Genomic DNA, 17,047 nt, shown 5'->3' on the forward strand with positions numbered 1-17,047 from the left:
CAAGAAGGTCCTGGGTTCGAACCCCAGGGTTGTCCAACCTTGGGGGTCTTTCCAGGTCGTCCTCTATGTGGAGTTTGCATGTTCTCCCCGTGTCTGCGGTGGGTTTTCTCCAGGTGCTTTGGTTTCCTCCCACCATCACAAGAAACATGCATGTTAGGGTTTATACTCCTGTCTGTGCTCCTGACCAAGGCAATGGGAGAAGAACTGGAGTTGGTCCCTGGGCGCAGTATGAAGGTGGCAGCCCACTGCTGCTAGCTACACAGATCAAAGCTAGGATGGGTTAATTTGCAGTAACTGAATTTCCACAAGGGGATCAATAAAGGAAACTTAATTAATTAAATTGACGAATTGTGTATTATTTTTGGGCTCTGTGATGGACTGGCGGCCTGTCCAGGGTGTCTCCCCACTTGCCGCCCAATGACTGCTGGGATAGGCTCCTGCATCCCCGAGACCCTGAGTTCAGGATAAGCAGTTTGGATAACGGATGGAAGTCGAGGCTCAAATGAGTTATTGGTGTTAAAGTCAAAGTCGAGATGCAAGTCTTTTCTTTAGTTTTGTCAGTTCAAGTTTAAAGTTATCAAATTTGTGACTTGAATCTGACTCCGGTCCAAGTCATGTGACCCAAGTCCACCTCTCTGGTTCTAAGCATCCAGAGAAGCCTGGTATGCCAGCTTTCTTTATTGACGTGTCTATGAATTAATTTACCACAAAGGTATTTAGTAAAAAGTGACCTATGAATGGCTTATATAGTAATATTTTTATTTTTATTATCCTGGTACCCTTAAATCATGTATCATCCCATCAATATAAAAGAGAATAAAAGCAAGTTCTCAAGCCATTTCATTGGGTATTTAGTGGTATGAGAGTGCTCCCATCCTTTTTCAAGAAAAAAAAATCTTGGGACGTGTTACTGACTACTTTTCGAAATGAATGCTACACAACCACAGAGATACACTGAATGGCAAGAAAATCATGTAACCGTTCAGTTACTATCAGGTCATATAAAGACCGTACCAACTCCATATCTCATGATCCTTTTTAGGGGTAAATGTGGGATGTGTTCTTATAAGATTTGGATGGAGAAACAGTGTCTCAGTTTGACACACTTCAGTTGATAAGGAAATTTCTAACATACAATCTCACCACTAAGGTATAAATAAAATTATATTATAAATTAGATTAGATAAATTGTATTAATCCCCAAACAGTGAAATGGGGTTGGTTCAGTTTAGTAGCCCTGATAAAATTCACACATATATCAGCATATAGTAGCTGTCCGGCTTGCTTGGGAAATTATCTCAAGAGAGAAAAATGTATAGTATAGTAAAGTATAGTATGGTATAGTATAGTAAAGTATAGTATGGTATAGTATAGTAAAGTATAGCATAGTATAGTAAAGTATAGTATATGTAACGGGGGCAGTCCTATGCTGTTCTATGCTGGTCAGCCTGCTGCACGCCCGTCACTCTCATCATTAGCTCTGCGTTGTGTTCTATTTTCGGTGGGGTCCCAGGTGTTGTGGGGGCCCTCAGTTTCTCATCATCATCATCATGATCAAAGAAGGAGGGGGGGACACACAGGACTCTATTTGGCCCACCTTGCCATTTATTTTGGTTTCAAACTCTTCGACAAACGTCCAGTCCTCCAGCGGGAGCGGTGTTTCTTACGGACGTGGGGGTCGAAGTTCAACCATTACCCGGACTTCACTCGTGTGCGTTAGAAGGAGAAACCGTCCACGGGACTCCGATGTAAGAAAGGATAAACAAGTATTTTATCCCACAGCTTGCAGTATCTTCTTACAGGGATACTCAAGGTTACGTTCTCCTCAACCAGCAAAACTGTCCCACGGTAAGAAACACGTGTGGCTCGGCTCGATTGCTGCTTGAGACTCCTCCCACAAAACAAAAATGGCCTCTCCCGTGTTCCGTCTTCCGTGTACCCATAAGACCTCTCTCTTAAAGCGACAGTACACGTATATGACGGTCGTTGTAAAACAGATAAAAGTAAATAATGACATAAAATAAAATGTAGTAAACACAAATAACAGCACACAGACAGGATTTGGTGATATTTCATACTCAAACAAAATAAAATAAAAACATTAATTTTAACCTGGTTACATATAGTATAGCATAGTATGGTATAGTATAGTAAAGTATAGTATGGTATAGTATAGTAAAGTATAGTATGGTATAGTATAGTAAAGTATAGTATGGTATAGTAAAGTATAGTAAAGTATAGTATAGTATAGTTAAAGAGGTATAAACACTTAAAACATGGGTGTTTTTTTTTATTTTACCCCCTTTTTCCACCCCAATAGTACCTGTCCAATTACCCCACTCTTCCGAGCCGTCCTGGTCGCTACTCCACCCCATCTGCCGATCCGGGGAGGGCTGCAGACTACCACATGCCTCCTCCGATACATGTGGCGTCGCCAGCCGCTTCTTTTCCTCTGACAGTGAGGAGTTTCACCACGTAGCGCGTGGGAGGATCACGGTACCCCCCCCCCCCCGAACAGGCGCCCCGACCGACCAGAGGAGGCGCTAGTGCAGCGACCAGGACACATACCCACATCCGGCTTCCCACCCGCAGACACGGCCAATTGTGTCTGTAAGGACGCCCGACCAAGCCGGAGGTAACACGGGGATTCAAACTGGCGATCCCCGTGTTGGTATAGGCAACGGAATAGACTGCTACGGTACCCGGATGCCTTTTCTGAGGTAACATCCACCCAATTTCAAAGTCCAAAAGAAGGGCACTTCTGCTGTCAGTGCAAACAATTTGTTGTGGCTGACGTCTACTGTACCGTCCATCTCACAGGTCTTTAACGGTGACAGGTGAGAAAATGCTCAGCCTGGTCAAACTAGTCAGACCCGAAGAAGTTCTTCAGTAGAACAGCTTCAGCAGAAACTGGTTTTCAAAGTCGTGTGAATTAATTCTTCCCCTTCATGGGCTGAAGGTCAATCCAGCTGCACTAGAAAGCCCTTCACCGGCAGGCGGAGCTGTGTTCAGTTTGAGCGACAGGCTGGACAGCTGGGTGATACGTCAACATGTCCGTACTGCAGCGAATTCGGGAGGCAACCACAGGAACCGCCGCAGCCGGGACTCGAACCCGTATCTCCCGCACCGCGGGAGACCTCGCTAACCGCTCGACTAAAGGGTCCGACCCGTCAGCCAGCGGCCAACGTGTCTACTTATCCATGCACGTTACAATATGTATGAGGGCAGTGTGACAGTAGTGACGTGTGCAGTCGGAATGACGAGTGAAAACTTCCGGAAAACTACGTTAGCACCGCCCACAAGCTGCCGACAGCGACACACAGCGATGAAGTCGCTGCCGGTGTGAGCGCAGGGTAACGGGAACCCTCACAGAAATGTAGTGGAGTAAAAGTTATAAGTTTCCAAAAAAAATAATGAATTCTCAGGTTAAGTACTGATACTCAGAAAACGTACAAGTACAGTACTCAAGTAAATGTACTTCGTTACTGTCCACCCCTGCGTATAATAGACCATTTCTTAAATGCAATATATCAGCTCAGGGGCTTTCAGACAGCCCTGCATCTTCATTATCAGGATAACAACCTTTATTTACACGGCACTTTTTAAAACCCTGTTGCGCTTCACAGCAAAGTGGAAAGGAAACTAGAAAAATGCTTGGTAACACTTTAGTATGGGGAACGTAGTCACCATTAATTAGGTGCTTATTAGCATGCAAATTAGCAACATATTGGCTCTTAATTGGTCATTATTACGTACTCATTAATGCCTTATTCTGCATGGCCTTATTATACAACCAGTAAGCCATTGACTATGAGTTTTCCCTCTATAACCTCAGAATTATTGCTTATTAGTAGTACCATCTCAATATGCTTTGCTTAGTATGGCCTTTATAAGGTGGTAGTACCACAAGAAGAGTTATTCTCTCTTACTAACACTTAATGAATATGATCTGTTCTTACATAACAAAACACAAAACTACAAGTGTTAATATTGTTAAATTACTCTAAATCAAGTTTTTGTTACTTAGAATATGTTCCCCATACTAAAGTGACATCTTGATCATTACTAATTCACTAGTAATTAAGTTTTTTTACTTCGAATATGTTCCCCATACTAAAGTGTTACCCAAATGCTTTTCAGCAGAAAAAGCGTGTGAATGCTGAGCTGCTGAAAGAAATCGCGAAAGCATTGCTGAAAATGTATAAATAAGAAAAGTCAGAAAGTCACCAGCCCACCTGAAATACCTGGGAACTCAAATGTGAAATGGCTGACTATTTTAAAAGTTTTAAAGGTATGAAAAACTGAAAAATGTGACATAATGTGCTAAATACATAAATAGTTTGATTGTTGAATGGTTCCTGTAATTTAAAGTATGAAAAAGTGGAAGTGGTGCCACTAATGAATAACTGCAAAGCAACAGTGTGAATGCCCAGCAGTCACGCTATGGAGAAGTGCAGTTGGGATATGAGATGATTTATTGAAAGCGCTTCAGATTTTCCATGACAATATCATTTGATAGAATAACTGACAGTAATAACTTACTGATGTGAAATACGTCACACTAATTGACGGGACAATAAAATGAGGCTCGAGTGGGCAATGATGTCTCATTTTGTTAAATGCCCGTCAGTTCGACTCCTCTCCTCTCGTGCTTCTGGGCGTGTTTACGTGTTTATTTACGTGATTGTGACACATGCCACGAGGAGGGTTCGACATGAAGGTGGTTTTAGGTAATTAACACAGGCTTAATTTAACAATGTCTTTCATTCATTCACTCGCACGAGCCGGTGCGCGGCTCTCGGCGAGTCACGCCCCCTCTCTCTTGCAGCCGAGGCTAAACCACACCCCCTTCCACAGTGACGTCCCCGTCTATTTGCATGTAGAGCGGGAAAGTGAGATCCGATCACAAGCGGTCACTCGAGATGCACGCGGAGACGGTCTAATAGCAGGTGTGAACTGACGTACTTCCTGTCCACTTGTGACCGAATCACCCAAGACACTTGTTAATGCCGGGTATAAACAGCCTCACAGAGGCTTTCACCAGCCCTGGGAAGAGCTGCTCTCAGGACTCATCCAGGCCCAGAAAACACTGGTGAGGTGGCCTACATGTGAACTTTATTGTTTTTTCTAAATTGAACGATGAATTGTTGTGATTTTATCTTGTATGTCTTTTTCGTTTGTTTTGGATTTCCCCCCTTTTTTCCCCCCCATCTGTATCCGGCCAATTACCCCACTCTTCCGAGCCGTCCCGGTCGCTACTCCACCCCCCTCTGCCGAGCCGGGGAGGGCTGCAGACTACCACATGCCTCCTCCCATACATGTGGAGTTGCCAGCCGCTTCTTTTCACCTGACAGTGAGGAGTTTCGCCAGGGGGACGTAGCGCGTGGGAGGATCACGCTAGTCCCCCCAGTCGCCCCCCCCCTCCGGAACAGACGCTCCGACTGACCAGAGGAGGCGCTAGTGCAGCGACCAGGACACATACCCACATCTGGCTTCCTACCCGCAGACACGGCCAATTGTGTCTGTAGGGACACCCGACCAAGCCGGGGGTAACACGGGGATTCGAACCGGCGATCCCCGTGTTGGTAGGCAACGGAATAGACCGCTGCCCTACCTGGACGCCCGTTTTTCTATTTATACCATATATATGCTCTGGACCCTCTTGTGAGTCCAAAATAAAGTTTGAATTGAATTGAATTGACACACATCCCAACATATTATTAGGTAATAAATGCACAGTAGAACCATTCTATTATTACAAAACCATATTAGACAACAGATTTGAAAAGGAATAGTTGGTCAATATCTGTAGTGGGAATAGCAAAAGACTGAATCCCTTGATCTTAGATGTAGGATACTCTGTTTGGAAAAATCTGCTGGCCTCGAGTGTATGTTCTCTCATCTTTCCACCTCCATTTGTAGATTATGACAGCTGCCACCGCAGTGGCCAGTGTCAGTCCTGTCACTCCTCCTGCAATGACACCTGCAAGACATTGAGGACCGATGCAACTTTTCTTGAAAAACTTGAACAGTGTCTCACTTTTAAAAACCTATTACCAAGTATTGCCCAATACCTGCAAGGACTTCTTTGTTCTGCAGAAAGCTCTTGGTTTTTGCACCTATGGTTGAGCCAAAGTCATTGCCTCCCCAAGGTGGGACGTCAAAGCTCATGCCTGAATCATCCTGAAAGACATTTCACAACTTGATTTCTGCAAATACTATAATGCCGTTAATATTATAAAGGTAGAGCTACAGTAAGCCTCCTGAAAGAAAGTCATATCATGCACCTACGTTATTCCTGGCACCACCCTTTGCTTTTGCTGCATTGAGTCTGTCTTCACCATTGCTCTGGGGGATATTCTTGATTTTTCCTATTTCATTTTCTGTCTTTGCAGTGAATCTTTCAGAAGAACTGCTGCCTTATGGAGAGGATGAAACATCAGGCATTTAGTTTCAGAGATAACTGACAAAACTGATGAATGGGATGAAAGGTTGACCATAACAGAAATTTGGTGAACGTAAAATCATTTACCTTGTTCTGACCAGTCTCCTGAACCAGATCCTGAACTGTCCAGCTCATATCCCAATTCATCAAAGTCCTCCGCAGTTCTAGAGAACTGATAATAAGAGACCATGTGTAAGAATATGGCACGAGGAACACCACAGCACAACCAGGGCTGGATTGCCATCAGACTCTGAGGCAAACAAGTTCAGTATGCCCCCCTTTGCTCATCAGCCACCCCCACTCTACCCAGCAAAACCTAATCTGTCAGTTTTTTTAAATTCCGTTTTGATATTCTAATTTGTTTTGAGGGCTCCAAATCAATTACACTCCAGTTTTTCTGTTACACATAAAGAAAAACATAGCGCCTTTTGTTAATCACTATAGTAGTCACCTCAAACACCAGCATGCACATTCTGCATGCAGTCTCTCGATATTTGGTTTAAAATGAAGCACAAAAAGTGTTTTCAGAATTTACAACATTTAGTTTGGAATTCATTTGAGGGACACGACATTGACTGAGTAGCAAAACGTTAAAATGCTGGTAAATCTGTTATACTTGTAGACTTATCCTCACTCTTCAATGTTATTGGCTGTTATTGGCTTATTTAAATGACATGGCATCTTGTGTCTCTACACAAGTATCCAACACCGTTTCATTTAAATGTAATATTGCAGCTGCATGTGCAAATACCAGGAGGCTTTGCCAGTAGGCTAACTAACCTTTTAGATTAAATACAGAGTTAAAGTATTTGATGATAAGGCGCTATACAAATAAACTTGCCATGCTTTGCCTAGAGGAAAATACAGTTTTAGGTTAAGATAATGCATTTATGATGTCTTCTCCTGGATCGCCACCTTGTCATGGTGGAGAAGCTTGTGTGTACCAATGATCCCAAGAGCCATGCCATTCGGAGCTTGGCTCCTGGCAGGGTCACGCAAGGCGGATAGGTCAAGGGGGAGGTTAAAAAACGAAGCGCAATCCAACAAAGACCTCAACGGAGGAATTGGTGGAAGATGTCCCCAGGTCCCAATGACAGTGAAGGTGGATGAAGGCTGCAACAGAGGGTGGTCCCCAATCGTCTATGTTCTCCATGCAATTGGACTCTGGCCACCCCCTCCCAAGGACCACGCGGTGGCTGCAGGAGCATCAGCCACTCCATGTAAAAAGCTGTCACGTGCAGGCGTCCTCCCATTATGTGGCTCCTCCAGGAGCTGCCTCTGTGCCCACCCGAGGCAAATTTGTAATTTAGGGCTATACAAATAAAATTGACTTGACTTGAGGACCCAGAGGGGGGACAGTCGTATTCGACCCCGAATGACCGCCGATGATGATTTATGATGTGTTGTGCAGTTGTAGTTTCGCATCAAAAGAATTCTGTGTTTATGGGAAATATACTGTTTGGCAGTACAAGTCCAAAAAGGTGAAGTAAAATCGAATGCTACAATTTTGATGAGGGAACATTCTGGAAGTGCCTACTGGGAAACACTTGAATTGTTCACAAAAAACACCCACTCTCCTATACGGATCGTGAATCATATGGCCAAAAAAAAAAAACTTTGCAAAGAATGCTTCAGTTACTGTTTGACTGAATATTGGAAGTGAAAAAAATCAGTGAGCTATGTGACCTTTAGCCAGGTGTAGGCGAATTTCTGATGCCATGTATACACACCGATTCCATCAAATGCAGCCGAGAACATAGAGACAAGCACACGGTGGGCATAAACAGTTCGTTGATACTAGGTAAGAGAGGAAAAACGAAAGCTACAACAGAGATATGGGTGGGCCACGGAGGTAAATAATGAGCATCAGCGTAAGAGTGATTCACCCAAGCAACTTTTCAGACATCTTATAGGCTATAATCTATTCAGCCTGTTCTGAGAGCAAATTTACTTTTCTTATCACTTGGTGGGTTTATACCCAATAATAAAGTAGGCATGCCCATCATTGGCCACAGAGGTTTTATATTAACCCCACTCATCCTGAGGCTGATGGGGGGGGGGGGACAGTATGCAACACTATGAAGATGAACTTTTAAGACATGTACAGTGGCCCATATGACAGCATAAAATGATTCATGTGGATTTAATGCCTGCAAAATGTTATATTGGTTGAGGATTTTGAACATTGAAATTGTGGGTTATGGGCTGAATTATTGAAAATGAACTTAATTTAGAAATACAACTCATATGCATTGGAGGTCACCCTGTTTGAAATACCTACTATTGATTAATCCAGAACTGGAGCTTTACACCGGAAAAAGACAAGTATGCCCACATTTTATGACAGAGTTGCATCCTGACACAAGTTCCAACACAGACGTACTTCAAATAGAGAGACATGGGCAAAGTTACCAACACTAATTACGGCGGCGACCTTTGAGCCGATACAGGAAACAAGTTTTAGCGCACCTGCACGCGGAATACAATGACGCGATGTCTGACTCACAAGACTGGGACTGAGAAGCCAAGTTGGCTAAAACACAGCAGATAAAACTTACCGCCGTACTTATCGGGGGAATAAACTCCGTTGCTAATAATGTGAAAATAGTCACAGATATCTTCATATTTTGGGCTGGAGTAGTCTCGCGCTCCCTTCCCTCTTGGGAGGTTCTTCCACAGGTGCTTTTGTCTGCCTGCGAACTCCGCGGACGGCCGGCCGGCGGAGCCACGCCCACACGCACGCACACCTATTAATACTGGTTGCGCTGGATCCGGGAAGGCGTGGGCGATACCACAAGGAGCAACGCCGAGAGCTAATGGCGATGAGCGGAGTCCATATTCTACAGGCTAGGACATAGTTACTGATGCGTGCGCGCGCACACACACAGTCTGGTTTCACTATACTTGTGGGGCCCCCCCGTTGACTACATTCATTTCCTAACCCTAACCCTTACCCTGATTCTAACCGTAACCCTAACACCAAGTCCTAACCCTAAAAAAAACCCTTTTCCTTGTGAGGACCTCTGAAATGTCCACACAAGGTAGGTGCTGTCAGGTTTTGCTATCCTAATGAGGTCATTTGGTCCACACAAGGATAGCTAAACATGTGTGTACACACACACACACACACACACACACACACAAATCAATTATTCAAGCTTTCTCCAACGCTGCATTTGTTGTGCCAGTGGGACAGCCGTTCTCATCAGTGAAGTAGTGATAAACAGGGAATGACCCTTAGTGGATAATGTTGGTCTTGGATAAACTACCTGGATTGTGAAAGGAAGCACACAACACTGAAGAAATGTTAGAAGAACAGTTTAATCATACATAGTCACAATTCTGCTTCCAAAAATGAGTTTTTTCTTCATCTAACATCTGGAAATGTACATAAGGCCACCTGAAAATGTACATGACTTTTTGACAGTGTGACAAAACTCATATGTTCATATTTATATAATTGACAATATCTTACATTGCTTTTGCTTACAAGGTAGTAGCTGTTCCAAAATACAGCACTCTTCTGTACAAAAATAATTCTTGTCATATCCTGTGAAATTCCATGGTAGCAGAGAGGACTAAATGCAGCCTCATTTTAAGTACAGAGCATCGGTGGCGGTTTTTTTTTTCTTCTTTACTTCTTTTGTTTTAAACTGTCACACATTAGAAAGACTATCAACAGAGGATGTTACAGCTCCAGTACAAATAGAGGCTGCCCTTCCCCAATACAGATTAAAAACAAAAACCATGCCAGATTGTGAAGCCATAAAAAGATTCTTAAAATAACGCTTGATCAATAAAACTGTATACATTATATTCAAGGGGAAAGGAGTGATGAATATACACACATCAAAATGCACATTTTTGCTTCCCTCCCCCCAAAAAGTGTAAAAGACATCCCATTTACAGCATCAACGTTTACAAATGTACAACTGTACAGACGAAATAAAAGCATCACTACAAATTTAGCAAGGCCTGTCAAACACAACAACTAGACATTTCATTTAAACTAATAAACTTACACTTATTTAACTGCACATATACTACATGTATTCTACAATTATTCATATGAAGCAGAAAAGGAAAAGCCATCACTACTAGAATTACAGGTGAATTGTATAGCTTCTGATGGCCCCACCAGCCTCCACCAATGCACTTGCATACCCAACATAAAGTTAAAAAAGGGAGGAAGTAAAAAAAAAATATATATGCAGAACCGAAATAAGGTTCTTGCCACATCCCTTTCCAACCACTTATCACACCAATTCTTTTCCATTCTATGTAGTCGCACAAAGCTGATATAAGCACCACTTCACAACAACAACTTTGTCCTACAGCTCTGAACTTCAGGCGGTGGGGGTACCATCACTGGCACAAGCCCCCTAACCCAAAAGCAACAAGTTACTCATACATAAAGATGCTATACATTGCTAAACTACTTCTATGCAAGAGATGATTTTCAGTACATAAAGATACAATTTCTAGGGCAGTGTTCATCTCAAACTACAAGACAGATAAGATGTTGCACAAAATATGATAAAGAAAAATCATTCCAAGTATTAAAACCTGTCACAGCATGCCAATGCATACCCCCGCTCCCACCCCCTACCCCACAGAAGCCTGTGACAAAGGTCCTTTCATGTTAAGATTACATCAGGTTACACACCCACTATACAACCAAACCTCATGCTCTGCTACTAAGTGTTGTGTTTAGGGTAGTGTTCCTCTGGCATAACCCCTCTAGGCAAAACCATTTGATAAAGGAGAATGAGTAAGACAACCGAGTTGGGGCTCAGTGGATGCAATAGCACGAGTATGTCAATCTGTTTAGTACCGAAACAGTTCAGATTATTAAATCACACACCGCTTGCTGCAAGGGCATGTCCTCCCCCGAGCAAAGGAGGCTATGAACGAGGCAAGAAAACACCACCGTGGGATGACACTACCCCAAAATAAAGCAGTTGTCCAAAGCCAAGCATGCAAACTGGTCTTGAAGACCTATGGGTGACCAGCTCATTGGCACAAGACACATAGTGATCAAACTGTGGACGGAAAAAGTTGATATCCATCCGTACTATGCAGTGCTATTTAATAATGAATTAATCCGCTGCTTTGGCATGGGCAGCACAATGATGTGAAAATGTTGAAATCCTGTAGCGTCTGGCTTTTATTAGAGCAGCTCACAAGAGTCTGGGTACAAAAAAAGAAAGAATTGGATTTGTTTTTTTTTAAAGGATCACTCAGTTTGGCCGTATAAAGTCACTTGCTGGTGTAATTGTAAGAATTGTAAATTTCAGCAAATGTGTATAACTTTTTTTTTCCTCTACAGAGAATTTACAAGGTAAAAAACTAAATGTACAAGATAATATGAAAACCAGTCAGATACATCAATTACATCATAAACAATGGGCTTGTGCTTTACCCAGGAGACAGCCTGCAAACCATGCTTCCCCTGGTGGCCATGCAGGGGACCTGCACCAGGGGTGGCAGAGGGTCAGACATCACAGCATTCTTAGGTGAAGTTGAATTCGCTTTTATCTTTTTTTTTTTGGTAATTTCCCCAAAATGGGAGAACAAAGGGTGTCTGCAGGTAAACCCCTATGGCTGAGGAGCATCTTATAGGACAGGGGTTAAGGATATGGGGATAAATGGGTGGGGGTAAAAAAGGTCTCTGATTCTGGAATTCATTCAGGGGACCCAGGATGCCAGGGCAACTACATGAGGCCATTTGTGGGCCCACCGATGGGGCCCAAATCAGATCCACTCTTCATGTAGTACTTTTCCAACTTGGCCAAAATGTGCTTCCCATAGGTGTACTTGCGTAAGGTGGCAATATGAGGCCGAATCTACAAGGTAAGAGAGGAAAAATGAGCAAGTTCAAATTCATTTTCACTCAACCTCAAATGCCCAACACAAAAAAATTAATTCATCAATAGATAAGGTAAAGCAAAGCCACCATTATTACAGGGTTACAACCATGGGCCTATTTTATTTATCGTCATGGTGTTGATTTTGTATTTTGTAGGCCATTTGGGAATTGGAATTGAGCCATTTGAAGTGCTCAGTGTACACTTTGTGATCCCTTACAGCTCATTTATGCAACTTTCTACCGAAAGCCAAATAATATTTAATACATTGTTTCTTACTTTTAGACTCTATACAAACTATATTGATCCAGGTTGACTCACAGTCCCAAATCCTTACTAAGCATCAGGGACATTCTGTAGAGTAGCATTTTTATCAAGACAGATATTTTCTCACTGCACTGCATTAAATGTGTTTCCACTGTTTAGATAGACTTGGCCTAATGTCCTTTTATATTTGTGGTATCACAGTATGTGTAGTACAAATCAAACATGTAAATCATTTACCTTGTGCATGATGATCTTGCGCTGCGCAGGCTCTGCCATGTCAATCATCCTCTGAACAACATAGTTGGCATACTGGTCCTTCATCATGGTGTACAAGGCGCTGTGGGGGCCATCTTTCTGGCAGCAGACTTCGTCTATCAGCAGGGCCCTCTCCGCACGGGAGGAGTGGATCACACATTTCTCCACCACGTTACTGAGGATGACAGAGAGAGAGACAGAGAGAGAGAGAGGGGGGGGTTCTCTTCATTAACTTTTTAAAGTGAGCTCGAGGATTTAGAGCATTGGTCACCTGGTTGTCTTTGTCCCTCTTCGCTCCACCAGGCCAGCTGAGGCGACAACACAGTTTCACCTCTGAACAGTTCATTGGTGGCAGGGCCTAAGCTACTGGGAATTGTATGTCGTCGATTTAATGCAAAGTTATTTGGAAAAAAAGTGTATGAATGCCGTACATTGTCATGTTTTTTTTTCCTGATTCTGATATCCCAAATCGTGAATCATACTATACATATACAGAAGAGAATAAAAGCAAGTTCTCAAGCCATTTCATTAGGTATTTTGTGGGGAGAGTGCTCCTATCCTGTTTCAGGAAAAAAATGTTGAGATGTGTTACGAGCTATACTTCTAAATGAATGATACACAACCAAATAAAAGTATAAATACACTTATCTCGATGGCAAGAAATTCACCTAACAGCTCAGTTACTACCAGATGGTCATTTACATACCGGACCAAATACTACCACCACTTTTGGCTGCTGCCGTTAGGGGCCGCCACAGCGGCTCATTGGTTTCCATCTCTTCCTGTCCTCTGCATCCTCTTCTGTCACACCAGCCACCTGCATGTCCTCCCTCACCACATCCATAAACCTCCTCTTTGGTCTTCCTCTTTTCCTCTTCCCTGGCAGCTCCATATTCAGCATCCTTCTCCCAATATACCCAGCATCTCTCCTCCACACATTTCCAAGCCATCTCAATCTTGCCTCTCTTTCTTTGTCTCCAAACAGTCCAACCTGAGCTGTCCCTCTAATATACTTGTTCCTAATCCTGTCCTTCTTCATCACTCCAAATGGAAATCATCAACATCATCATCACCATCTTCAACTCTGCCACCTCCAGCGCCGCCTCCTGTCTTTTCAACATACTGGACCAACTCAATATCAGATTATCCTTTTTAGTAGCAAACTGCTGATGTGTTCTCACAACATGGATAAAGCGTCTCATTTTGACGCAACACTTTGGTTGATCATGAAATTTGTAACATATAGCCTCACCACTAAGGTATAAATTAGATTAATTACATTAATTCCCAAATGGCGACACTAGCTTTGCTTATTAGTCCTGATACATTTCAAACATAGAAGTAATCCAGCTTTGCTTGGGAAATTATCTCAAGCTCCAAAAATGTCTGAACACTATTGCCAGGACCTAGGAAAGATTAGGAATTTAACTTACCTTGCAAATTTGTGCTGGCTGAGGACAAGAACTTTCCCGCGAACCTCTGCCACTATCTTGCTCTTATCCTCTGGTCGACCATGCTCTAGGACATGCTGAATAACGTAATTTCCATACTGATCCTGCAGGAAGTGGGGAGAGGCATGTGATTGGGTGATTTGGGTATGGGACACTTGGTCACCACAGAGAATCAATGTAACATCCTTCTCTCTCATTCCTGTTCATGCACTAATCTCCCAATCGCTCCTAATTGATGTGAGTAATCATGCATTTCTAAAATGACAGGTAGATGAACACGACACCCCCCATTTGTAGTCCCAATTACCATTATGTCATCACTGTGGAAGGTCAGACAAAGTAGATGCTGCTGTTTTGGGCATCTTGACAAGAAAACCCAACCAAAAGCATCTTTGCCCCTTCAGAAATGGGTGATAGACAGTTATGGGTATGACTTTGGTGAGGAACTTAACACTGGAAGCGGTGTAGGAAGGGCACAAAAACTCACCTGACTAGGTGTACAATACTACTAATTTTTCAAACAGTAGTACTACGAAAATACTGATGTGACCTCAGCATGTCCACTTGCTTTGTCTGGCTTGGCACAAATTTCTCATCAATCTACTTTGTTGAAAATGTCAAGAATTTTGTTTATGGTGCTTGACTTTATGTCCCAAGTACTTAAAGTCAAGTCAAAAGAAGTTTGTGCAGTATGTAAATTTAAGTGTCTACAAGAGCATCTAACTGCTCTTAGAAGGCCACTACCAAGCAATAAAAAATAAAATAAAATAATAATAATAAAAACAAAAGTTTGAAGGACGGAAGTAGTAAACAGACATTGTAGACCTAAGAAAAGAACTACCATAGAGCAGAGAGGCAGGTGCTGTGCAAATTCTCTGTGATAAGAGAGTCTGATTTTTAAAGGCAATGCATAGAGGGGGGGGGGGGGGAGAAGGAGAAAAGGAGGTGGGGAACAAGGGGAGGAAAGAGGAAGAGGCTCACTGAGCGGGTTAGAAGAAAGCCTCTCGAGGTGGGGGAGTTGAAGGAGAAATAACTAAATGTTAAATCAGATACATTGCAGAAGAAAAGGCAAAAGGGAAGGAGGGAGGTAACACGGGGATGTCCGCGAGAGGGAGGCAAATTGCTCTGACCTTGAACAGTGCATCGCTGGACACTGTATAATATGTTTTGGGTGTCATCTCCAATGATACGCCTTGATATTTCTAGATGGAATAAGTGGGGGGCAGGGTGGATGTTTAATCATTGCAGGTCAGATGTAGTGACAACTGGCAGTATAACAATTATCCTTACACATTATATTTAGCATACCACTGACTACATGGCAAACACTGACACGCTAAAAAAAACAAAAACAAAAACAAAACTATGAAATGCAAACACGAGAAGAAGAAACATGAACATAAACTAGACAAGCACACAACTCACCAATGTCACAATCACGTCTACAAATGTTACATCTGCGATGGGTGTGGGCCTAGTAGTAAGACCAGATGTAAGTTTGGATAAGCTTACCTGGCCAAGCTGTTCAGAATGCTGATGCAGCTCCTCCAGGATGGGCAGTGTTTGCTCCTGAGTGCAGTGTTCCAAAATCCTCTGGATTACCCTGCAGCCATAGGGGTGAGTGGAAAGCACAAACACCTGCCAAAAAAACAAAACAAAAAAAAAAACAGTGAAAGTGATAAACAAATCAGCAGACAAGCAAATAGGCAGGACATCACCACAACACTGGAATATGCTCTATTGAATAAGAGCTAGCCTTGTTTGGTCTGAAGATAATGACAATGATGCCTGTTAATTAATTCCAACTTTAACACAAAATTCAGATCATGAGCAGTAACTGCTGAGCTGTTCAGATCATGGAACATACCTGGCCCTGGAAGGCATCAATGATGAACTGTAGGGCCTGAGGCTGGACACACTCAATACACTTCTGCACCACATGGTTCCCATTCTGGTCCTTCACACACTTCAATACATGGCCATCCAGCTCACGGACAATATCACTCTGAAATGGAACAATATGACCAAAACAATATCAAAGGTTTTACAGTGAAAATGTGATATAAATTAGATGGATAACTAGATAACTTCAATTCTAAAGATGTTTTATCTTGTGGTTAAAACTAGCTACGCAAAGTCAGCCCATTGCCAATTGGATGAGCCTTTGATCAGTCAGTGACAAATCCCATGATATAGACCCAGAGCACTACAGGTCCACATGTACTGGTCTGCTAGTTGTTAACACCACTACTGCCTGCATGTCAGACAATGCAGCCAATTGAGTTTGTCCAGTTCTGATGAAAATTATTATATAGCAGCATCAACGCTAACCTCTCCTAGTGCAGCCATTGTTGTCGTTGTCAAACTACGGCTATGCTTGTTGTCGCCATCATCACAACACTCCCCAAAGTTGGCCGATTGGTCTGGCTTCCAGCTGTCGGGCTCAACATATTCTAAATGTGTTCTTTCCAGATTATATCTGGCATAGTGAAAACCGAGTTTGTGAAATTCAGGCTGGCTTAGTGAGGTTAGTTTAACGTGCAGCCAAAATTCCATTTAATAGAAGAAGTGAAATCTCACTTACAATTACCTGCTGGTCAGAGGAGATGGACTCGAGGGCTTTCTGGATGACCCGGCAACCATACATCTGCAGGGCAAGGGGAAGCACGTGTCCACGGATACGTGTCGCCAACGCCAGCTTCTGATCTGCACTGCCAAACTGCACACAGAAACCATATTCAGTATAATGCAAAGCCTTCATC

At 42.9% G+C, this 17,047-nt stretch overlaps 2 protein-coding genes across 3 annotated transcripts in view; both read right to left on the reverse strand.

Annotated features, from left to right (window-relative positions):
* Positions 1 to 4,462: 4,462 nt before the first annotated feature.
* On the reverse strand, positions 4,463 to 9,154 carry LOC130125461 (syndecan-1-like). The gene is made up of 5 exons (XM_056295044.1): positions 9,004 to 9,154; positions 6,533 to 6,617; positions 6,292 to 6,419; positions 6,075 to 6,183; positions 4,463 to 5,983 (listed from the first exon to the last, which is right to left on the reverse strand). The coding sequence occupies exons 1-5, from the start codon at positions 9,067 to 9,069 to the stop codon at positions 5,844 to 5,846; spliced, it is 528 nt and encodes a 175-aa protein (XP_056151019.1). The 5' UTR covers positions 9,070 to 9,154; the 3' UTR covers positions 4,463 to 5,843.
* Positions 9,155 to 11,662: 2,508 nt separating this feature from the next.
* The window catches only part of pum2 (pumilio RNA-binding family member 2), a 35,498-nt gene continuing 30,113 nt past the window's right edge, over positions 11,663 to 17,047 (reverse strand). Inside the window, exons 17-23 of one of the 2 annotated variants that reach the window (XM_056294483.1) lie at positions 16,870 to 17,004; positions 16,153 to 16,290; positions 15,798 to 15,923; positions 15,416 to 15,487; positions 14,268 to 14,389; positions 12,817 to 13,009; positions 11,663 to 12,291 (exon numbers count right to left, since the gene is read on the reverse strand). In XM_056294483.1, coding sequence (XP_056150458.1) covers positions 12,160 to 12,291; positions 12,817 to 13,009; positions 14,268 to 14,389; positions 15,416 to 15,487; positions 15,798 to 15,923; positions 16,153 to 16,290; positions 16,870 to 17,004 — 918 coding nt within the window. In that variant the 3' untranslated portion in view covers positions 11,663 to 12,159. The remainder of the gene's footprint in view (positions 12,292 to 12,816; positions 13,010 to 14,267; positions 14,390 to 15,415; positions 15,488 to 15,797; positions 15,924 to 16,152; positions 16,291 to 16,869; positions 17,005 to 17,047) is intronic. The other variant, XM_056294484.1, reaches the window with a different exon arrangement.

The sequence above is a fragment of the Lampris incognitus genome, chromosome 15, assembly GCF_029633865.1.
Source record: "Lampris incognitus isolate fLamInc1 chromosome 15, fLamInc1.hap2, whole genome shotgun sequence".
Lineage (NCBI taxonomy): Eukaryota > Metazoa > Chordata > Actinopteri > Lampriformes > Lampridae > Lampris > Lampris incognitus.

Bases quoted from the DNA above. Each gene is read 5' to 3' on its own strand.
- LOC130125461 (XM_056295044.1), bottom strand. From the start codon at position 9,069: ATGAAGATATCTGTGACTATTTTCACATTATTAGCAACGGAGTTTATT. The intron at 6,618-9,003 runs GTAAGTTTTATC...TCTTATTATCAG, and splicing joins TTCCCCCGATAAGTACGGCG to TTCTCTAGAACTGCGGAGGA. The intron at 6,184-6,291 runs GTAGGTGCATGA...AATGTCTTTCAG, and splicing joins AGGGTGGTGCCAGGAATAAC to GATGATTCAGGCATGAGCTT.